Source organism: Pinus tabuliformis, chromosome Q, assembly GCF_031772625.1.
Source record: "Pinus tabuliformis cultivar Carrire ecotype Pingquan chromosome Q, CPIR1, whole genome shotgun sequence".
NCBI lineage: Eukaryota > Viridiplantae > Streptophyta > Pinopsida > Pinales > Pinaceae > Pinus > Pinus tabuliformis.
The window spans coordinates 1225527928-1225553110 of NC_142296.1; the positions used below are offsets into that span (position 1 = coordinate 1225527928).

The window sequence follows — 25183 nt, forward strand, 5'->3', positions numbered from 1 at the left end:
TTTCAACTCTTTACTCACTGTAGTTCACCAATTAGTTGTTGAGTTTTTTGGAAATGTAACAAAACATTCTAAAACAATAAGGAGAAACAAGGGGTCCAGAAACAAGGAAATGATTTCTAAGTTTGAGATGTACTACTTGTGGACAATAACCCTTGTCCTCTGAAGGTCCACAGTAAAGTAGGAGTAGGTTACTTTTACATAGACAACCTTGGTGATGAGCCCTTGTCATCCCTTGTGGAAGGCAAGCACCTCACCTCTTTTAGTAGAACTTGATGCATTCATGATTAGATAGTTGCATTTCATTTGTATGTCTTGCATTATTGTGTGTGCATCCTATTTTTTATATTGTTCATGCTAATGTGTATGCATGGTAGTTATATGCATTATTTCAGCTAACATTTTTTTTATTATTATTTTATCCTACATCACAAGGGTGACGATTAACATCTTGCTCAGTTGTTATTAACAAGTTGTTGTGAGTGTACAGCTAACAGGTCTACGGTCATATACTCCTCGTTCGAGCACATGGATCATGCACTCTACGGTGAGCACATGGCCCTGAGTTGGACCCAAATGTTATCCCCAAAAAAGTGGGCAAGCCATAGGAGAAAACTTTTCTCCTCCTTGGACAACCAACTAGCCAGCAACCCTATTTGATCAACACATCACATGATGCCACGATCCTTCACTTCTTACTCCGATTAGATTTCTCTATCCCATTTGGCATTCTTTCTTCAAGGAAGGTGGGTCATCCATCAGTAGGTACTTTAATCATTTTGTAGTCATGTGCTTTCACTTAATTGTATGGGCACACTAACATGGATGAAAAAGAAAATTGGATGATTGTTAAATTATGGTATGTTCTATGCTTAGAGTAGTTTACTTCTTTTCTTCTTATTAGCCATTGTTTAGCAATCACATAAACATAAAGTAAAGTGCAGATAGAACATTAAAAAATCGACAGAAAACAAGCCAAGACAAGAGACATCAGATGTGGCAGCTAGCCAAGGACAAACCCCAATGCGGAGAAACCCTTTGATCAATTCTTCTTTAATCTTCAATAGTTCAGCAGAGAGAGAAATAGTACAATATATCAGATCTGTAATTTTATGACAGCAGTAAGAGATGCCCTAACCAGCACTTGCAAAGTGAATCAAATGATTCACAAATAGTCTAGGATCAACCTTAGACAACCCAGCCTTCAACGGAGATGAAGGACAGCCCAAAACAGCTCAAGAAACATGGTCAAATCTGGTCAACGTTCAGGCAGCCCTGCGGTCAGCCCTAACCAGATTTGCGCTGGTCACTTCGTGGTCAATTCAGCCCTCCAAACAGCAGATCTGAATTGCGGCTTGCTTGAGGGAGACTCCCCACACAAGGCCGCAGTCAAAGGAGGCTTCACGCTGGTCAACGTTGCCCTGGCTGCACCCTAAACAGACCTACGTCCCTTCCTTTTGCTGCGTCCTCCTCTTGCTGCGTCCTCCTCTTATGGCTGCGTCCTTCCTTCCCTAGCTGCTCCTTTGTTAACCCAAACAAGAAAGGAGAGTGAGAGAGAAGAAGAGATGATGAGATGAGATGGGATAATGACTCAACCTCTCCTCTATTTATATGCAACGCTAGGCATGTGTGCCACACAATTAACTGCTGAACGATCTTGACAATTTGTCAAGTAATTAAAATAAATTCGTATCTCCATAAATACTTGTCTGCATCGGATGGTCATTAGATCAATCCTACACCTCTTGACAAGAGGAATCTAGGAAAAATATCAGCTGCCATAAATGAGGTGACCCACATGGAGTTTGGCCCTAGTTGCCAATTTTAACACTCCCTCTCAACTAAGGAGAACTGCATCTGCAATCCGTCTAATCGTCGCGACTATCCCAGCCATCAAATGCACTGCCCTGCACTACTTGGCCCTGCTTTGCTCTGCTCGAACTATGAAGAAGAAGAAATGATCGAGGATGTATCATACCATCCTCCACTGACCCAAAGTCAGTCTCAGAGTGTGCCATACCACTCTCACTAATCCCAGATCAATGGACGTCATCCTAGCATAGGAAGTATTGTATATACAACGATGCGTCTATCGATAGTACTACTAATGGTCCCTAACCCCATTTCCCTACTCATTGATCAGATGAGAGGTACTTCCCATGAGTCCCAAACTACATGGGTAGGATGCCTCGACAGGAGAACTAATCATCCTGTCCACAGGAGAACGAATCATCCTGTCCAACAGTCGCCACAGGAGAACTAATCATCCTAGCCCACAAGAGAACTAATCATCATGTTCCACAATTGCCACAAAGAACTAATCATCTTGGCCCACAGGACAACTAATCATCCTGTCCTACAGTCGCCACGACTGTGAAGGTTGAACCATTCACCCTGTACACAGTGCACCACTAGGGGATGGTGAGTTGCCCTGTGGTCGCATGTCGCTCCAAGAAGTACCCCCTACCCCCCTAGAGCTCCTAGAGCTCAATACATCATACTCGACCCTCATAAGAGGGTCTCTAAACGACACTAAGTCATTCTCGGAAAGTCAAGAATTTGACCTTTCCGAGGGGCTTCGTCAAAATGTCAACAACATGTTCCTCTATACCAATATGTTGGAGCCTTATTGCTCCCCACTGCACCATATCCCGAATATAGTGGTACCTGATATCAATATGCTTAGAGCGATCATGAAATACTGGATTCTCTGATAAACGAATCTCGCTCTGGTTGTCACACAGGATCACAGTGGTATCCAATGCAAATCCAAACAGCCCACTGAAGAGCTTTCGCAACCAGACCGCCTCACAAGAGACCATACTAGCAGCAATGTACTCTGCCTCGGCGATGCTCAAAGCCACCGACTTCTGCTTCCTACTCATCCAAGATATCGAGGCAGATCCCAAAGAGAAACAACACCCAAAAGTGCTCTTTCAATCCACCACACTCCATGCCCAATCAACATCGGTATATCCAAGTAGTCTCACATCTCCGACAGTGTATCTCAACCCATGAGTGATTGTGCCACAAAGATATCTCAACAGATTCTTGGCACCAATCCAATGTGTGTGGTGAGGCTTAACCATAAGTTGACTCAATGTGTTGACTGCAAAGCATATATCCAGACGGGAGTTCACCAAGAACATCAATGCTCCAATGAGTAAACGATACTCGGTAGAATTTCGTAAAACAGGGCCAGTAGCACTACCGCTTAACTTCTTGAAGTCAAGCTCCATCGGGGTAGTTACGGGCTTGCAATCCACCATACCGAATCTCTCCAATATCTTCACCACATATTTTCCTTGAGATAGGAAAATCTCCCATGGCTTCTGCCAGACTTCTAGTCCTAGGAAATAGTGCATCAGTCCTAGGTTCTTCATCTCAAACTCAAAAGCCAACTCCCTCTTACATTTGTGAATGAGAGGGTTTGTCCCTGCTAGAAAGAGGTCGTCAACGTACAGCACCAGTATGAGAGGATTGTCATCTTCAACCTTAAAGTAAAGGTTAGGGTCGGCTTCACTCCTAGTGAATCCGAGCTTCATCAAGTAGCTATCGATCCTCTAATACCACGCTCGGGGTGCTTGCTTCAACCCATAGAGGGCCTTCTTCAACCTGCACACAAGAGATTCTTGATCATGCATCTCAAATCCTTCGGGTTGCTCCACATAGACCTCCTCTTTGATCGAACCATGCAAGAACGCAATCTTGACATCCATTTGATGTAGGTTCCATCCTTGCGAAGCAGCAAGGGCTATGATCGAGCGGATGGTGGTATATCGGGCAACAGGTGCAAATATCTCGTCATAGTCTATACCTTCCTTCTGAGAGAAGCCATGAGCGACAAAATGAGCCTTATACTTTTCCGCACTTCCATCAACTGCATGCTTTATCTTGTAAAGCCATTTCGAAGTGACAACTACTTTGTCCTGGGGTCTGGGGACCACATCCTAGACATCGTTTTTCATGATGGACTCATATTCCTCAATCATAGCATCCTTCCATACTTGATGCTTGACAGCTTCTGCAAATGACGAAGGCTCATTTTGGATGATCATGCTCATGATGGTCAAGTATCCCTGATACCTGGTCGGCTTCTTACTTTCCCGGAAGGTTCCCCTGGGTGCAACGTGCCCTTCAGCATCATCAAGTGTCCCCCTAAGCCATGAAGGCCTCTTCCTAGAAGAGGAGGGCTCTTGCGGAGGGGGATCAATAGGATCCATAGGTTCTTCCACATCGGGCATCGTCTCATCTTCCTTTTCCTTCGGTTCCCTGGTGTCAGCTTCTTTAGATCCCCTTAGAGTAGGAAGATTGTCAACTTTGCTAAGAGCCATATCTTCGTCAAAGGTGACATCATGGCTAATCTCGACTTCCCTTTGACTAGCCACATAGATTCTACAGCCCTTAGTATTTTCGCTATAGCCCACAAAGATTCATTTCTTTCCAAATGCACCCAATTTATTCCTTTTCTCCTTCGGCACATGAAAATATATAGGACTTCCAAAAATTCTAAAATGAGATACGTCAGGTTTCTTACCAGTGAACATCTCTTCGGGAGTCTTGGAACCCAATGCTTGATGAGGGCATCGGTTTTGTACATATACGGCGGTATTTGCAGCTTTGGCCCATAGAAACTTCGGAAGTCTTTGATCATGGAGCATAGCACGGACAGCTTCCACAATCGTACGATTCTTCCTTTCCGCCACACCATTCTGCTCAGGAGTATATGGTGTAGTAGTCTCCCTCTTAATGCCAGCCTCTTTGCAAAAGTCATGAAACTCATTGGATTCATACTCAGTCCCATTATCAGTCCTTAAGATCTTGATCTTCTTTTCAGTTTGATTCTCGATCAAGGCTTTGAAGTGACGAAACCAGGAGAACACTTCATCCTTCTTTTTCAAGAAGTATATCCAAGTCTTGCAAGAATAATCATCTGTAAAAGTGAGGTAATATAAATATCCTCCCAAGGAGTTCATAGGCATCATACCGGATATGTTTGAGTGAACCAACTGCAATATATCGGAGGTCTTGCTTTGGCTTGAGGGGAATGGTCCCCTTTTGAGCTTTCCTTCAACACATCCTGGACATACACCTTCTTGCTCTAATCTGAACTCGGGCATCCCGGTCACCATTTTTCTCATATCGGGTAGAGCTTTATAATGAAGGTGAGCAAACCTCTGATGCCATAGTTCGGACTGAAGAGATGTGTCACAAGACATGACACCCAGCAGACTTCCTCCGACCTGATATAATGAATCAACTCGAAACCCAAGCGTGAAAGTATCTTTAAAGTTCTTTTTCCATACACTACCTTGCCATCGATGAAGGCCACCATGTAGCCTTTGTCTTCCATTGCCAAAATGGACACCAGGTTCTTTTTTAGATCAGGTACATATAATACTTCTTGTAAATGAATTGTATTTCCTTGATTCAATTGAAGAGTGACATTCCCTACGCCTTTCACGGGATATTTTGAGTTGTCCCCAAGAACAATTTCTAGGTTGGTCTCCTTCTCTATTAGATTACAAAGAGCTTCTTTGTAACCAGTGAAGTGCCTTGAGGCACCACTATCAATAAGCAAATTTCCCAGCGAGTCCGGTGGAGCAGCAGTAGAGAGGGCCGCTGGTAGATAATATTCATCTTGCTTATTGTTAACAGCGTTAGATTCATACCTGGAGTTTCTTGCCTTCTTGAAGGGTTGTCCTCTTCCTTGATTTCTGGCATTTCTTTTACCTCTGCCATTGGACCTGCCATTCCTTTGATTGCCTTGAGAGTGATTTTGATCATCGTCATGGTGTGAGTCCCTTTTATCAGGGCACTCCCTCGCATAGTGGCCCATTTTGTTGCAATTGTAACATCGACCTTTTCTTCCACCTTTTGGTCCAACCTTTCCTTTGGATTTAGCCCCATAATTGTTTCTTCTTTTAGCATGAGAAGAAAAGGCAGAGGGATGGCCTTTAAGTGCGGGCATTTCTTGCTCTTCCATCCTTGTTTCTTCTTGAATGCATCTTGCCATCAATTCCTCAAATCCAGGAATTACATTATTGTTGAGAAGAGTAGTCCTAAATATATACCATTCAGGTGGCAATCCTCCAAGAGTTGTGAGTGTCATTTCCCTATGAAGAACTACTTCCCCAATAGATAGGAAATCATTCTTGATCTTGGTGATCCTTAAGAAATATGCTTGCATACTCTTGTCTTTGCCCTTCTTAATTTCCTTCAGCTTATTTCTAAGGAACAAAACTTGATTTGCATCATTAACTTTAAATAAACTCACCAGTCTATCGTAGATTTCCTTGGAGGTGGTCAGCTCGGAAACATAGGCCACCAGGCATTTGTCGATAGAGTCTTTGATGATCTTCCTTGCTTTGACTTCTCCCTTGGTCCACTTGTTCCTTGCAACAGCGGATGCATTTGATGGAGGCTCAACAATTCTGCCTCTCACATGGTCCAACACTTCCTGCTCTTCTAATGTTAGATCGAGAGACATCTTCCATCCGTGATAGTCAAACTTTTCATGGAGTTTGTCTTCAGCAGGGAAGTGTTCTGAGCACCCCATGACTTCTTTAAGATTGCTTCAACAACCTTCGGTGATTGTTCTTGCTCGTGCTCTTGCTTGGGCTCTGTCTGCACCTCAGCTCTGATACCATGTTAAATTATGGTATGCTGAGGACCCCATGACTTCTTTGAGATTGCTTCAACAGCCTTCGGTGATTGTTCTTTCTCTTGCTCTTGCTTGGGCTTTGTCTTCACCTCAGCTCTGATACCATGTTAAATTATGGTATGTTCTATGCTTAGAGCAGTTTACTTCTTTTCTTCTTATTAGCCACTGTTTAGCAATCACATAAACATAAAGTAAAGTGCAGATAGAACATTAAAAGATCGATAGAAAACAAGCCAAGACAAGAGACACCAAATGTGGCGGCTAGCCAAGGACAAACCCCAATGCAGGGAAACCCTTTGATCAATTCTTCTTTAATCTTCAATAGTTCAGCAGAGAGAGAAATAGTACAATATATCAGATCTGTAATTTTATGACAGCAGTAAGAGATGCCCTAACCAGCACTTGCAAAGTGAATCAAATGATTCACAAATAGTCTAGGATCAACCTTAGTCAACCCAACCTTCAACAGAGATGAAGGGCAACCCGAAACAGCTCAAGAAACATGGTCAAATATGGTCAATGTCCAGTCAGCCCTAACCAGATTTGCGTTGGTCACTTAGTTGTCAGTTCAGCCCTCCAAACAACGGATCTGAATTGCGGCTTGCTTGAGGGAGACTCCCCACACAAGGTCGCAGTCAAAGGAGGCTTCACGCTGGTCAACGCTGCCCTGGCTGCACCCTAAACAGACCTGCGTCCCTTCCTTTTGCTGCGTCCTCCTCTTGCTGCGTCCTTCTTCCTTCCCTAGCTGCTCCTTTGTTAACCCAAACAAGAAAGGAGAGTGAGAGAGAAGAAGAGATGATGAGATGAGATGAGATAATGACTCAACCTCTCCTCTATTTATATGCAACGCTAGGCATGTGTGCCACACACTTAACTGCTGGCCGACCTTGACAATTTGTCAAGTAATTAGAAATAAATTCATATCTCCATAAATACTTGTCGGAATCGGATGATCTTTAGATCAATCCTACACCTCTCGACAAGAGGAATCTAGGAAAAATATCAGCTACCATAAATGAGGTGACTCACATGCAGTTTGGCCCTAGTTGCCAATTTTTACAATGATTGACCGATCTAGACTCTAATTTTGTTCCCCCACTTCACCCGGGAAGTTGGTCTTTGACTCTAGTCCAATGGGACCCCCTTTGAGGCCTTAAGGTTCCAAGAAGGCCACTACTTGGGAGGCTCTAATTGAACTAGTATGTCCAAGATATTCCATACTTACCACTTTCCATCTTTCCAACTATATCCACATCCATTCTTCAAGTTGGTTGTCATTTGTCATGGGGATTGTTGAAATTTGGCAGCTTAGGGACAAATTCCCTCCCTTGGGAAGCCTTCCTCATCTGGAGAAGACCCTACTAGCCCTTGGAAGAATTTAATTTGCACAAGTAAAAATATTATTTTTAAAGTGAAACCCACTTCTGCACAAAAGTACAAGTCGGCTTGGGCAGGGAAATTCGACCTCCTTGGACACATAAATAGACCACATGTTACATCACTTGGAGGAATCATTCACACATCACATCTTCTCTTGATTGGTTCATGCAGCTCTGAAATTGCAGGTCTGAGTTCACACGTGCGAAGGGAAGGAAGACATTTCTATTTGCTGCATTGACTTTCTATTTTGGGCCTTTGACCAATGTTGACTTTTGGGATTTTGGGCATGGTTTGACTTGGGATTTTGGATGTCTTGGAGACCGAATTCAGGAGCAAGGAGATCAAACTTTTATGGGCACTTTGACCATGTTTGACCACAAACCTGAAGCTGCCCTTTGACCACAAGGTTGACCTTGACGTTGACCAATTTCAGAGGTATATTTTGGAACTGTTTTGACCAAGTTTGACAGAGCTAAAGAGGCCGAGTTTTCTGCTGCCTTGACTGACCTTTTTGGAGGCTGATTTGACCATTGACCGGGATTGGTTAGGGTTGTTGCTGCTATTGACTTTGACCAGAATATGCAAATTTGACTTTTGACCAAAGTTGAATTTTTGGGCTCATCTTTGATTGGATATTGGATTGGTATTTGGGATAGTCAAACCTTTGATATTTGACTCCTTATCGATGAACTTGAACATTGTATCTCTCCGTTGAATAATTGATGACAATCTAATAGAAGAAGAATTTGGAAAGAGTTTTCCTCCTTATAGGGCTTTTCCCTAGTCTTTGCCCAACTACTATGTCTCTATTGTTCTTGGTTGTCTTCTATTGTGCAATTGGTTTACTATTCTATCTCCAATTGTTTATTGTTGTTGGAAAATTAAATTTATTGAATAAAGTGATTACTAACTATATAATAATTGTAATAAGTGATTGTGTTAAGCATAGAAAACAGGGAAATTAACATGGTATCAGAGCAGAGATGAAGACAAGCCCAAGGGGTCAAGACACAAAAGCAATCACCTTTGAAGGAATCTAATTGGAAGAAGCTTATTTTGGTCAAGATGTCTTCAAGGATGGAGAGAAGTTGAATGACTCATCAAATTTTGTTGCTTGGAAAATCAGGTTGGAGGTGACCTTGGATGATAATGATGTCTTGGAATATGTGGAAGGAAAGGTTCCTGAGCCTCCAAAAAATGCTTTTGTTATTACCACGGCTAAGTACAAGAAAGTTGAGATAAAAGCAAAGAAAATTATCATTGATTCTTTCAAAGATCATTTGCTTACTTATATTTCAAAGTTGAAGAAGTCCAAGGAAATCTATTGTAAGCTAGTTGGGATGTATGAGGTCAACAATTTAAACCATATACTTTCCTTGAAGAATCAATTCAAGGACATCAAGATGAACAAGGGGACAACTTTGCAATCATACTTCATGAGAATATCTCAACTCAAGGATCAACTATTGACTGCAGGAGAATCTATATCTGATAGGGCACTAGTACTCGTTGCTCTTGGTGGCCTTCCTCCGATTTGGGAAACATTTATTACAACTATTAGCAACAATAACAAGTTCCCGACATTTGATGAATTGGTGGGCTAGTGTACTCAAGAAGATACCTAGATGATTTCTAGAGGCAGAATTCAAAAGCATGAAGATGGAGAACCCTCTACATTTGTTGCTCAAGACAAGTGGAAAGGAAGAGGAAGACCCTCTAATTCAAGAAAGACTACTCCAACATCCAGGGACTCTAATAGAAGAACGAAAAGGGGCAAGGAATTGTTACATATTCAATGTTTCAATTGACATAAGCGAGGTCATTGTGCCCCATATTCCCCTGAGAAGAATGATGATCCTAGATCCTACAACAACAAGAGGTATAACTATAAAAAAAGAAGAGATGCTTCTAATGATCATCATGAAGGCCACCGTCCTCAAAAGATATCAAGGAATTCAAGGTATGGAAATAATTATGCTGCTACTCAATCTGAATATTTTCTTATTTTTTCTCTTTCTAGTACCTCTCCTCCAAATTCATTTGATAGTTGGTTGGTAGATAGTGGGGCTTCTAGAAACTTCACTAGTTATCGTGAAGTCCTCTCAAACTTGGTTGAGATGGAGACAAATCTGAAAATCATTCTTGGGGACAATTCTATTTATGTTGCGAAGGCCTTTGGTTTTGTTTCATTTCTTTTGGATTATGGTGAAATCATACATCTACATGATGTTATGTACATACTAGGATTAAAGAAGAATCTTATATCTATATCTGCCTTGGAAGACAAAGGGATGAGAGTTGCCTTCATAAGAGGAAAGGTCCTCACTTGGCCTATGGAATCTCGCATGAGGGATGCATTCACTTTGGGATCAAGAATTGAAGGACTCTATAGAGTCAATGGAAGACCAATCTGAGCATTGGTACATGATAGCAATCATCAAAGTGAGTTATGGCATCGAAGGTTTGCTCATCTTCACTATGAAGCCCTGCCTAAAGTAAGGAGGATGGTTTCTAGAATGCCTGAGGTTCAAGCTAATCATGATGGAGTATGTCCGAGATGTGCAAGTGGAAAGAAATCAAAGGGACCATTCCCTTCTAGCAAGAGCAGGACCAGTGATATTCTACATCTCATACATTTTGATCTATGTGGACCCATGTTGGTGAAATCTCTTGGTGGCTACCTATACTATATAATCTTTGTGGATGACTTCTCACGAAAGACATGGATATTCTTCTTGAAGCACAAGGACAAGGCATTTGATATGTTCAAGGACTTCAAGGCACTAATAGAGAATCAAACAGGGAAGAGAATCAAAGTCTTTAGGTCTGATAATGGTGGAGAATTCACTTCGAACGAGTTCATTGACTTTTGCAAGAAAGTTGGGATCAAGGAGACTATTGTACCTTACACCCTTAACAAAATGGAGTGGCTCAAAGAAAGAACAGGACCATCATGATATTTGCCTGAGCTATGTTGCATGATCAAAATTTGTTGAAGTTTTTGTGGCGAGAAGCTGCCAACATTGCAGAGTATGTTCAAAACAAGACCCCTCATCAAGCCTTGGGTGACAAGACTCCCAAAGAAGTCTTCATAGGTGTGAAGCCCGATGTTGGACATTTGAGGATCTTTGGCTGCCCCATATACTTTCATGTGCCGAAGGATAAGAGGAACAAGTTGGAAGCTTCAAGGAAGAAAGGTACGTTTGTTGGATATTGTGAAAATTCTAAAGCTTTTAGAATATATGTGCCTGGTCAAAGGAATATAGAGTTTAGCAGGGATGTGACATTCGATGAAGATGTTGCCCTTGGAAAAGCAAGGGACACTCCTCCTCCTCCCAATGTTGAGAAGAAGGATGATGACATGGATTTACTGGAAGGCCCTTCTATGCCTGAGCCTGAGACAGATGTTGCTAATGATCCCTTAGAACCCATCGACCCCTTGGATCCCCCTCCAAGTGATCCTGCCACCAGGGAGAGACTTTTATGGCTTTGTGACACCTTACTAGACGCTAAAAGACATGTTGTTGCCAAAGGAACCTTCAAAGAAAGTAAGAAGCCATGTCGATACCAGGGTTATGTTGTAGTTATGAGCTCCATCATACAGGCTGAACCTCCCAACTTTGAAGAAGCAGTGAAAGAGCGAGTATGGAAGGATGCTACGGTTGAAGGATATGAATCTATAATGAAGAATGATGTGTGGGAAGTAGTCTTCAGGCCCGAAGGAAAGTCCGTTGTGACTTCAAAATGGTTGTACAAGATCAAGCATGGAGCAGATGGAAGTATCGAGAAATATAAGGCAAGGTTCGTGGCTAGAGGTTTCTCCCAGAAAGAGGGAGAGGACTACGACGATATATTTGCTCTAGTTGCCCATTATATTACTATTTGATCTATTGTTGCTCTCGCTGATAGCCAAGGATGGACTCTTCACCAGATGGATGTGAAGACCGCATTTCTACATGGAGTACTTAAGGAAGAAGTATATGTTGAGCAACCACAGGTATTTGAAGTACAGGACATGAAGACTCATGTGTGTAGGTTGAAGAAAGCACTCTATGGATTGAAGCAAGCCCCCAAAGCTTGGTATGTTCGCATTGATAGCTAACTGATGAAGCTTGGATTTACAAGAAGCAATGTCGACCCGCACCTCTACTTCAAAGTTGTCCAAGGTATGCCCCTTATTTTGGTATTGTATGTTGATGACTTTTTCTTGACAAGTGGAAAGACTCTGATTCTCGAGTGTAAGAGGGTGCTAGCCTTTGAATTTGAGATGAAAGACCTTGGATTGATGCACTACTTCTTGGGCATAGAGGTGTGGCAAAGGCTTGTTACCCACCACCAATGGATGACACCCGTAGGAGAATTAATCTCCTAGAATTGACTTCATCTAACAACCAGCAACCCCTTGGACCCACAAAATAGCTCGATGTGCCACCATTCTCCACCACCTGAGCCAGCCATTATGTGCCCTCGCCCATTTGTTATGATTGTATGTTTGAAGGTGGGCCTTCCAACTCTGAAGGTATGGCTTTCATTATGTAATTGGGTATTTTTACTTACTTATCATGGACACATCTGGACATGGATTACTAGAGGGATTCAGCGGAAAGAATGGGCTTGGTCTGTACTCATGTCCCCTTATTCAACTTGGTGGTTAGTCTTTTATCCTAGTCTCGTGGGATCTCCTTTATTGCCTACTAGCTTTAGGAGTGGCAGTACATGCGAAACCCCAATTTTCGCTACATGGTCCTGCTTCTCGACACCACATACATCACTCTGCTTCGCTCATTATACCCCCTTTCCACATAATTCCCATCCAGATCCACATTTGTCAATTGGGTCCACAAGGAATTAGCCTCCCCTTCCCTCTGTCCACACTTTGGGTCAGCCTGGAACGATGCCCCGAAGGTTGATGCAGCTAAAAAGAAAGTTAAAAGCATCATTTGGCCACTTACAACAGGAAATGTACCATAAAATGCAAAAGATGGTCGAGGCATAAAAATTTAGCACGTGGGAAAAAGCGAAACATGACCTCTACCCCTTCATCATTATGGCCATCACCCTGGTTCCTAAGGCCCCTTATGTGAGCCCCCTACATCATTAAGGAACCCATGATTGTCCCAACCCCTAGTGGGCAATGAACTATCCAAACTTAAGGTGGCATTCACTCTTATATCATTCACATCATGCTCTCATTCCCTAGAGCCCCGAGCAGTTAAAAGAAAGAAAAATCAATAAAAGGCAAAAGGCATATGAAGAAGGGTGGAAAAACAAAGGTCAGGGTAACTCATGTACCATGATTGCTCCCTCCTACATCTATACACCCATGTGTGGGCTTCCCTCATTATGGCTACCCTTGTACCATGGCATGTGGCTTGGAGCCTTCCCTGTTGCCCCACTTCGTTCCATCATTATTTCACATGACACCTGCCATTTGATGGATGTACCATGGACCTATCACTCCCTTAGAGGTTGAAACCACCTAAAAAGGTCCATTATTAACTTATCTCTTATCTCTTGAGCCTGGGGACACCTATAGATTCTAAAACCCATTTGGAAGGGCATGTCACTATAAAGTGTCCACTTGGGCCCCTGATTTGTAAGCGTATTTACTCAACTACACTAATGAATTGCTACACTGGAAGGTGAGGAGATGCATTGGATCTTATACAGGATTGCATGTGGGTCTTCGCCTTGGGTTTGGCCTCCCTATATAGGATCCAAGCCCTCCAAAGGGTCATGATGGTACTTGTAGGGTGAGCATTGACAGCCATGGGCCTCCTCCACAGTAGAGCAATAATTTCCAGGCCATGGGATTCTTCAGCACCACATTTGGCTTGCTTGTGTCCTGCTCATGCAAAGATGATGATGCACTTGGACCACACTACCCAACCAATCACATACTTGCACCTGACACTTGGGATATGATCCAGGGCCCAGATGGGGTTTTGTCTCATGTAGGGAGACATAGGACAGCTTGTATCATGATTCATCATTCTTGCCCTTATGGATGGAGTATCGACATGTTGATCCAGTTGGAGACCCGTGAGACCATTCACTAAGCCCCCACAGCCACTTGGGAGCACCACAAATGTTTTGCTTGGAAACAAAGGGGCCAACCCCTCCGTCATCATTTTGAGAGCCCTCTTCTTCATTCCAGCACATGAGGGACATATATTGACCTTCCAATGGCCCTTTGCACCATGATTCTATCATTCGGCCTCATTAGGAGGGCTTATTATGTACTTTTTTATCTATTTGGTGGGTTTGTCACCAATTAGATTGTTATTTTTACATTAAAGTTGTTTTTAGGGGCTTATTAGGCTAATGAACTAAATCGAACCCCTTGAGTGTTGAGAAATCTAGGGCATCTAGATTAGGTGATTTCTATTACTTTGATAACTGCTTGTGATGTATTTTTACTTAACTTAATTAGCTTCTTCTTTCTCTTGATTATATTTAGTCTTCTTATCATCAAAAAGCTACCAAATCATAAAGAACAATGAGACAAGAGAACACAAAATGTAAGTGATCAGCTAGGGCAAAAACTTTTCCTCTTGAGAGGAAAACCCACGAGAAATATCCTCTTCTTATAAAGCCTTCAAATTACAAATTCCAAGACCTTGTTAGAAAATCAGAAAGGCATAAAGATTTTCTTGTTCTTGATAATTACTTGTGATGTTTCTTATTATTATGATTCTTTATATCTTCTTTCTTTAGTTCATCAAGCAATTACCAAAATCGACAGCACATAAAACAATAGACACCAGATGTAGGCACATGTCAAGGAAAAACCCCTCTCAAGGGTAAAACCCAATCAAGATAATTCTTCCTTTCAATAGTATTCTTTGAGACTCTTCACCCTAGACCAAGACCAAACCTTCCCTCCACACCAAGTCAACCTCCTAAAATTTTGACCTCTTTCTAGCAACTTCGACTAGGTAGCAACTTATGGCAACTGGAAACTTCTGGCAATAGTGAAACTTGGAAAACTTCGATCTCCCAATCTAGGACACAAAACAGAGAGAGATACCAAAATTTCGATTTTCCTTGTCTCCTTAGACTTCCCCAAACTCGCACTCACTTCGGCTTCCCGACAACAAACTTAGCACCTTCTCCCAGCTACAAGACAGCTTCGCACTTCTACCCAGCTACAAGATATTTTCACACTTCTTCCAACGACAAGAGAATTCGAACTTGTGTGAGAATGATGCTCCAAATGAATTTGATGAGCTTCCTTTTATAGGCTTCTTGTGGAGTCGAATAGGGTCCTTAGGCCAACTTGATCTTCTCTTAGGCCGACATGGTGTGGAGGTTACATAATTCATATTTGACTTAATACCTAACGTTTTTACATGATTCAAAAAGCCCAAGAAGGGTCTCTTTAAATGTACAATAACTCTATAGACTCACAATAAATGATAGAAGTCCTCAACGGGGACTTTGACCTAAAACATGGTGACCCAAGCATGAAACCCATGCCTTAATAAGTCACAATAATAATAATAATAATTCTTTTCTTTATTCTTTTGACAAGTACATTACATGATGACCCAAGTAAATTAATGAAGACTGAACATAGTTACATTTTCCAACAGACGACCCTTGACAAAGACCCCTCCAAGACAAAGTCAGCCTTTCTCCTTGATGAGCTTTCTTTCCAGCAATTTCGACCCCAACAACCTCTTCTGCAATTTCGACCCCAACAGTTTCTTCTGCAACTTCGACCCCAACAGTTTCTTCTGCAACTTTGACCCCAACACTTGTGGTTTTTCATCTTATTGCTGAAGTAATAACACAATTTACCATGGCCCCTAAGGATTATGTTTCCAACATCACCAAGATCAACTTGTACTCTTGAGTCCTGCTTCTTTAGACTAGAAAACAATTGCTGGACTAATGTCATATGTCAAGATGCTCCAATATCCACATACCATGCATCGCTAGGAATTGTGCTAGTAGAAAGGCAAGATATCATCGATAAATCCTTGTCAAACTTGGTAGCAAACTCATTCAAATAAGTTTTTGTAGAGATTGCTACCTATTGTTGTTGTTGCTTCCCTTTACCCCCCTTCTTTTTGTAGACACTGTGATGCATAATGACCATATTTATGACAAAAGAAGCACTTGATTTTACTCAAGTCCCCCTTTCCTCACTGTGAGGTTAACTCCTCACTCTTTCCCTTACCCTTGTTGGGTCCTTTACTCTTATTTGACTGACCAAGTAGAGCTAGGTTATCCCCGCCCTTCTTGCTAGCCTTTGACACAATCTGACTCTCCTCCTAGATACAATCATCCCAAAGCCTCTCAAAGTCAGAAAGGTTTTCCCAAGCACAGATACCTTTGACAAATAGTTCCCAAGAAACTGGGAAACCATTTAGTGCCATGTTCACTAAATCTCCATCTACAACCTTCTCCCCAACCGCTACAAGTTGATCACCATTGTGATCTTCGTAAGGTAACTAGCAAATGCGTCTGATTTGGTCATCTCTATGTATCTAAGTTTGTTCCACAAGATCATCTTCATGTTTATGTTTTGACTCTGGAAAAGACTAGCCTCTTCTGAAATACATGAAGGATCAGATGATCCTTTATGGCATCCAAGATCGTCCATTTGGCCTTCACTTCTTTTTGTTCAGAGCTACCAAATCCTGCTGATCTATACACAGAGTCATGTCCTTGACAATATCCCAAAGATCATTCTCTTTTAGTATGAGAGTAACTCTCACTTTCCATGCTGCGACATTCGAGGCACCATCCCATCTATCCTCAAACTGAAGGCCCACTACTACCATCTCTAAGATCTATTCCACAAACTCCCAAATCAGAAGATAGAACTTCAAAATTCTCTTACTGTTCGTTATTCTTCCAAGCAATAGAAATACTGCTGCAAATCCCTAAGAATCTCAATCAAAGATCAACCTCTTATACCAGGTTACAATTTCAAGCCCTGGGTGACTAATGTCCTTATGATCTCAATCAAATAATGTTATAATTTCAAGTCCTATGTGGCTAATATCCTTATGATATCAATCAAACAAGTAGATTGCTGAATTTAATTAATATTGAAATTAAATTCCGGACCATAGCATCAATCACACAAGCTAGAAATCTAACAGCAGAAGCATAAAAATTAATTTCTCACAGAAGTAATTACTGCTTTAAATCAGCTTTTCATTCCTTCAAAAACAAAAATTACAAAGAAACCTCCACACACTCCCTAAAAAACACAGCATTGCACAAAAATACCAAAATCATACCTTCTACAAGTTGTTTGAAAGGTATAGCCACTAGAAAAAACAGAAACAGCAGTAATCTATTGTACAGTGCTGTTGTACAGGCTGTACAACGCTGCTGTATGGGTTCCATGCAACTGTACGGATCCCTATAGACTGTTCTCTTGATTGTGAGTTTCCTGGGAATGCCTCTTCCCTGGCTGCCTGCTCCCTCTCTCTCTCTCTCACAGTCACTCAAGTGTGTATTTGTTAAATCCTCTACCTCACCCTGTTTTTATAGTTTTAGCAGAGAATCTATTTTAAGATTTCTCCTAGTCTAAGTTATGTATGAAAAACAATTTTAGACTAATATGTCATGCATGAGATAAAATTTTATATTCACTTTTTTTACTTAAGTGAATTACAAAATAAAATAAAAAAATTCTAAAAATAGATTAATTTTTGAAAATATCTCAAACTACTACTCGTGTGTTCACACTAAACATGTGTGGAAACTCCTGTCCGAGCTGTAATTCTCAACATCGAGGTAAAATAAATGTATATTCTTGCAATGTCATATAATGACAGCAATTCGTAAAGTATACCCTTTGATAATTCTGCAAAACTATCAAAATGTTAAGACCAAGTCAAGAAGTCCAAAAAAACACTATTTACAGGGGAATTCCTCTAAATATTTGTGAATTCCTTCACGTTAATGTCTACAAAATCCAACTCAGACTGTAATGTAGATAGAAAGGCAAATGTCAACAATTTCTGCAACCAATTAACCCATTTAAGAGAGGTGAATCCTGGGAAACTGATTAATCCCTGGTACTGAAGATGATCAGAGGGTGTTCACCCATGAGTAAGGAAGAATAAGAGAATTAAGTTAATTACAGGAACTAATCAATGTGAAACAACAACAGGGACAATTGATTATACCATATTGGCATTGTGCACTTTTAGGATTTAACGTCTTAGTAAATGCTTACAAAAACTCAGCATTGTCTGCTTTTTATACGAAGACTTGTATGTCAAAGCAATCAATTTCACACATCTAGATACCCATCCATGTTTGCATTTATGAAAGAATGAATTAATAGCCCAGTAGAGGAAACAGAAAACTAGTTAATATTTTCAATTTCCAACATATACTGCAATATTTATGAAGCAAAAACTAGATTGAAGATGCCTACCTGTTCACCTTGACATTACCATCAAAGACAGCATGCGCAGAGGGATGTGTCACAATGCACTTATGGAGCTGCCTGCTATAGCCTCTTGGATGGTTTAAAATAATCTTGCTATGTAGATCTTGTGTTTGGTTTTCACCTGCCAAGTGAAAAGTAGATACCTCTGTCACTGTATCAGGGCCTAATTGTTGAATCTGTAGATTATGCCTGCTTAACCTGCCTCCAGAACTTGTCTCTACTAACTTGTAGCTACTTAATGTACCCTGCATTGATGAAATCTATGGTAAGAAGTCATTTGCAGTTTCCTAGGAGTAATACAGCCTCCCCTTCCAGTTGCACATATACATGTGAAATAGTAGAAAATGTAAGCTATGCCAAATATACATAAATCAATCTGATGCTGTTGTTTGGAGAGAATTTACAAAGCCTGTTACGAAGATGTGACACGGAAAATTCCAGGTTTTATTCTAGATCATCATGATGTTTTTGAGCAGAGGTGAAGGTCGCACAATGTTTTACCTGTTCTAGATGAATTTGTAGATGAAAATATCCCAGTTTGCCAACCACATGTTTTACCTGTTCTAGTTACTTGTTCTCAAAGAGTCATAAGAGAATAACAAAATGCATAAATCACAACAGCTGCTTCCTCGGATCTCAACAATACTCACAAGATCTTTAGGGAACTACAGCAGCCATTTAAAGGTTGGTGCAAAATTGACTAGTCGGAGATCCAGTGCAACATTGAGAGAATGCTTGAAGACACAGCAGTTGCTCTCTCCCATCTGCTGGACATACTTGTGCTGCTGAGATGGCAATTCTTCCAAATGATGTCGGAGGAAAAAGTGTTGAATCATAAGGCAAGAAATAGAAGTGTTAAATCATGAGGCAAGAAACGCAACAAGGCTCTGCAGATCAATTTCAGACAGGAAGGGAACTGTTTTCACCTTCTCCAGTTTTTGCTGTGATTCCATGTTTATATAAGCTAGCTAGTGTCTACTAACAGCACTATAGTTTTGGAGGATAAAAATTTATAGTTACCATATTTAGCTGAACCTGACCAACTAAGACAGAAATTCACAAGCTTGATTCATCTGATGAATTATTCAGTTTAGTTCATTCACAGAAATCATCCAATTCCAAATTCAGGGCTCTGTAAATAATTCATTTCATACGCAAGCATAACATCAGATTATCCTACAGCAGAGATATTGAAACATTGTATGGCCCTCCATTCTCTTTCTTGCAAACATCCACACTACTAAATTCAATACACCTGTCTCTGACCTATATATAACAGCAAATTTCTACTCGTTTAAGAGGTATAACAGTGAATTTTGGCAACAAAAAAATCGAATTGAAAATTCACTCCAATTTTTTCCACATTGTACTGAATCCAAATTTGAACTTGGCAACTATGCTTCATTTGTCATATCCTCTTGTCTGAATTGTTTTCTCAATACTCATGATAGAAGCATATTTACCAAATTTGGCCAAATCAGCCAAATAAACTCGAAAATTCACCTATTCATTCAATTAAGCCGAATTATCGGTTCAAATTTGATGTCTTTGAATGTTCCTCTCTCATAGACAGATCACAACATATCCAGGTACACCATGACCTGTTTCAGAAGCCATAAGGAGCATACGTAGCATTGTCGAGATACAGGAGAAGGCAACAAGATTACAAGGTCATACAATTTCCGGTGCTGCATCACACCTAATTCCTTAATGCAAAGAGAATTGATAGAATTTCATTCACCTTCTTCTTTTAGGGAATAATGAGGAGATCCTATAATTGCTGCTTCCTAAAGACCTCCAAGAAAAAAAGCATGAAAAGGAGCTTGAATCCTAAATAGTTCTAATTTATGTATTAATTCAGATTGTTTTGATAGTTCTGTATCCAACCTGCAACCAAAAGAAGAATTTACTACTGAAGAGAAAATATCTCAGGAATCTCCTTGCTTGTGGAGATTGCTTGTATTGAATGCTCCTCGGTGGAAGCAAAATATGCTGGGATGTGTAGGTGCCTTTGGTGTGATTTAAAGAGTATATTCTTTCACTCTAGCAAAAATGGTTTCTGTGCTGTTTCCACCAGACACGGATGAGATAGTATCTTAAAAAAGGAATCTATTGTATCACTTTTACAGCTCTTGCAGTTCTGACCAACTTGGTTTCACATTATAACTTTTCAGTTAGAGGCAAAAGTTCTCCATTTTTTGTTCAAATGAAATAGGATATCAGAAATTTGCAGGGATCATGATTGACGAAAACAGAAAATGGGAATGTGAAAAGATTGATTCAATTACGGACATTGGTGAGATGCACCTCTATTTAATCATCATGGTTTGTCAAAATGTGCTTTACAACCAAATCCTTTATACCTGCCACTGCTCTTCATGCAAGGCTATTACCAGAGTGGGTCTGACTATTGGGTATACTGCCCAATATATAATCTACATATATACTGTCAAATTTTGAATATACTGCCGAAATTTTTCCATATTGTAATTTTAGACGATAATTTTCTCCCTATCATGCCAAATTCAAAATCAAAATAGAATTTGATAACTATGATTGAACCACATTTTGTAGTGTTACTCTTCTATTAATAAAACTTTATCTTCGCGATCAATCATAATTTAAATCCAAATCAAATTTTCATGAAAAGTAATATATAAAGAATTACGGGAGGGTGAAGGCAATGGACGGAGCTCTGAAGATCCCTGCAGAAGCTAGGGTTTTGCCCTAGCGAGCGGATTCATAATCAGATTGCGCAGATCTCCCTAGATCTCTGCAGCGTGGCTCTTGCATCACAAACAAAGGCGAATCTCCGTGATTCAGCAAATAAAATTGTATCTCTTGGAGGAATAGCAGTTGGTTCTGCAAGTTCTTCATCTCTGGCAGATCAAGACAGAGTTTCTTACAGTGCCATGTTGAAATCCAGATTTTTCTACGTACTTAGTACTCCGAATCAGTTAAAATCGCCCATAACTCTGCTCTATAACTATTATACAATTATATGAGACCCTATATACACTCCTTTTTCAATTGGTGGGTATGTGTGTCTGTGTGTCCCTCAGTTCTCATTGGATGTGAACTGAGTTTGTATGTCTTTCCTTAGACACTTGGCACACATGCAACCTACTTTTTCTTCCTTTTAGTCCCCACCTGAGCCCCATGGTCCACGTAGCACCTTACTGAACTTCGCCAAGATGGAAGGGTTCCACTTCATCTGCCACTTTTCCATGTGGCATTCTTTTATTGGTAGCGACAGCACACAAAGTACATTCCCCACTTCTTCCCATAGCGTGCAACTTGCACACATATTGATCCAACGATTGACCCTCAAGTAGATCAACAACCCAAAATTCATATCAAATTACAACATACACGATGGTTTGTGGTAAGTTGCGCTTTCGATGGATTCAGTGACCAAAATTAAACCTAATCCAACAATCCAGATCCTTATCAGATTGTAACATGCACAAGGGTTTAGGAAAAGTTGCATTCTGATGGATACAATGGCCACAATTAACTCGATTCGACAACCCAAACTCATATCGAATTGCAACATGCGCAGAGGTTCAAAGAGAGTTGCACCTCCAATGGATCTAATGACCACGATCAACTCAATTTGACAATGGAGATGCATATCGGATTGCAACATGCACAACAATTTAAGGAAAGTTGCATTTCCAATATATTTGATGGCTAGCCTCAATCATGATCAATGGCTTATAGCAATATCAGATCTAGAAATGTGAGGGATTTAACAATCCTTCAACTTCCAATGGCATTCAATTGTCCCATTGAGTCTACCACGTGTCCTCCTCCACATAACAACTCAGCTGCCACATAGCATCACCACCTCATCGTTGACGTCATAATATGGAACTTTTCAAATTTTCAAAATGTCATAATTCTTTTTTAATTTTTCTATCAATAAAGTTTATTTTTCCAGATTTTTTGTCTGCACAAAATTTGCAGTTCTGTTGCTATAATTAACCCATCACTTCACTGACTTTGAGCTCGTAAACATCAATTCGACTTTTATTTTGTCCTCTAAATTTCCTCCCAAGAAGAGAATTTCATCCATCTCCATTTCCTGCAAAATTCTATCAAACAATTGCCATGCAACCTATAATCTTTCCTCTTTAACCGAAGTTGGACTTGTTACCCACCAAAAAGTTGGTAACCCAGAGAAGAAATTTTTATCCTCCTTGGAGAGCCAGCCAACAAGCAGCCCTATTGATCAGCACATGACATGGCACCATAGATACTCCACATACTGCTCCAGTCAAATTTATTTCTCCCATCCGTCATTCTTCTTAAAGGAAGGTGGGTCATTCGTTGACAGGTACTTAAACCATTTTGTAATCTTGTGCTTTTACTTAATGTTTTCGACATACTAGTATGAATCAAGAGGTGATCTGGATGATTGACCGATCTTGATTGTGTTGAAAAATCTATAGGGCAATGATTAGAGTGATTTCTCTTTCTTTGATAACTGCTTGTGATGTCTTTTTACTTATCTTACTTATTAGCTTCCCTTATTATTATTATGTTTTTGTATCATCAAACAGCTACCAAAACAAGAAGAATAAGAACACATAATATAGGTTGCAAGCCACGACCAACACCTCTCCACTTGAGAGGAAAATCCGCAAATCTCTTCTCTTCCTTATAAATTCTTCAATTGATGAATTCCAAGACCTTCTAGACCAAGACCAATATCCTCCAAGACCAAGTCCAACCTTTCTAGATGATGTGTTTTTCTTGTCTAAGTCAAACCCAATCAAATCTCTTCCAATAGCACAATTTCGACCTCCAAACGCAAAATTTTGACCTCCACTGCAGACCTGAAATTTTCGGCCCTTCAGCAATTGTTGTTGCCACATGTGTGAGCTTCTTTTAGCCTCCCAAGACTTCCTTAGACTTTCGCTTGGCCTTCTCTAACTTATGGAGCTTGAGAATGGTTTCTTATGACCTTCGCTTCACCTTCTTGCCTTCTCTCCTTCAAGATCGAACTTGTAGAGGAAAACACTAGATCTATCGCAGAAACCCTAGCCTTCCTTCACACATGTGATAGAGAAATAGCCCAGACCAAAGTCTTCTTTGTCCTCTTCCTTCTTCATTGCCTTCTTCTTCCTCCTTCTTTGCTACAATGAGTGAGTGGTGAATGTGCTCCAAGGTGGTTGAGTTTCCTCCTTTATATAGGCTCTTAAAAGTGGACATGGCTCCTCATTTTAGGCTGACTTGCCAGCTGCCAGACAGACTTAACCTTGAAGGGTATTTTGACACTTTTAATAATAAAAATAATTTTCTTTACAAGTTACATGTGCCCGAAGGGGTCTTCAACTCATGGCAATGACTCTTTTGACTTCTTGACCTAGGACAAATTCTAGAAGCACTCAATGGGTGCTTCACCTATAAAATAAAAGACCTTGAGCATGAAACCCATGCTCCAAAAATAATAATAATAATTTTCTTTCATTTTACAATTTACAAGAATCAAAATACATTTCATATTTATGAAGACCTAACCTAGTTACACATTTTTCATCACTCCCTCTTAACTAGGGAGGTATTCATAAATGGGACATGGACATTCTTAATTTAAAGAGATCAAATGAGAAGAGTCGGATTGGTAACCCATCTGTTTAGCATCATATCAACCAACATTGTCACATAGCAAGGCCTTGACTAACAGCTCTATCTCTCCATAAGATCATAACAGAATGTTAGTGAGACCAATGAATTACAGACACCATCATCATTGCCTCTCAAGATGCATACCCCACCTGGGTGTTCACAAAGTACGACCTTCTTTGGACTATTCTTATCTTGGATAGCTAGTCCTCAAAGAATATCGGTCCACGACTACTCTTATCTTGGATAGCTAGTCCTCAAAGAATATCAGCCCACGACTACACTTATCTTGGATGCCCTACCTCATCCTCAAAGAGTATCAGATGCCAGATGCTTACCCAATCCTCCATTCTGTCTTCCCAAGTGAAGACAAGAATGTTGTGCCTATCTCTCCCTCTCAACTTGGAAGGATACATCAACCAAACCAAGCTTGTTTCTCAAGTACACAAGCTTCTTATTAAGAAGAGATTTCGTCAATATGTTAGCTACCATCTCATTGGTGGAGATATATTGTAGCTGCAACACACCATCTTGTACTAGCTTTCGAATGTAGTGATACTTGTTATTGATATGCTTTGTCTTTCCATGAAACATTGGGTCTTCAGACAATCGAATACAACTGGTGTTATCACAATGTATCACTGTAGGGTCCATTGGTCCTGCAAATAGGTCGGATAGCAGCTTCCTTAACCAGACCACTTCTTTGCTTACTTCACAGGTTGCAATATACTCAGCCTCAACACTACTCAAAGCAACTGTATCTTGCTTTTTGCTCATCCATGAGATCATGGAGGATCCCAAACTGAAACATCCTCCTGTAGTGCTCCTTCCATCTTGTTCACTACCTCCCCAGTCGGAATTTGTATATCCCATCAAGTGGACATTATTCCTCCTATCATATTTCAGGCAGTAGTGGATGGTTCCTTGCAGATATCTCAGTATATGTTTTGTTGCTATCCAATGATCATGCTTCAGCTCCACTTGGAATTGACTGAGAACATTTACTGCAAAACATATGTCTAGTCGAGTATTCACCAAGTACATCAGTGAACCAATCAGTTGTTTATCCCTGGAAGGATCCACAAGAT

General features: G+C 40.6%; 1 protein-coding gene across 1 annotated transcript in view; it reads right to left on the reverse strand.

The window, feature by feature from the left end:
• Positions 1 to 25183, reverse strand: part of ABCI7 (non-intrinsic ABC protein 6) — an 88076-nt gene that overhangs the window by 39097 nt on the left and 23796 nt on the right. Inside the window, exon 2 of the mRNA XM_089386030.1 lies at positions 18450 to 18709. Coding sequence (XP_089242156.1) covers positions 18450 to 18709 — 260 coding nt within the window. The remainder of the gene's footprint in view (positions 1 to 18449; positions 18710 to 25183) is intronic.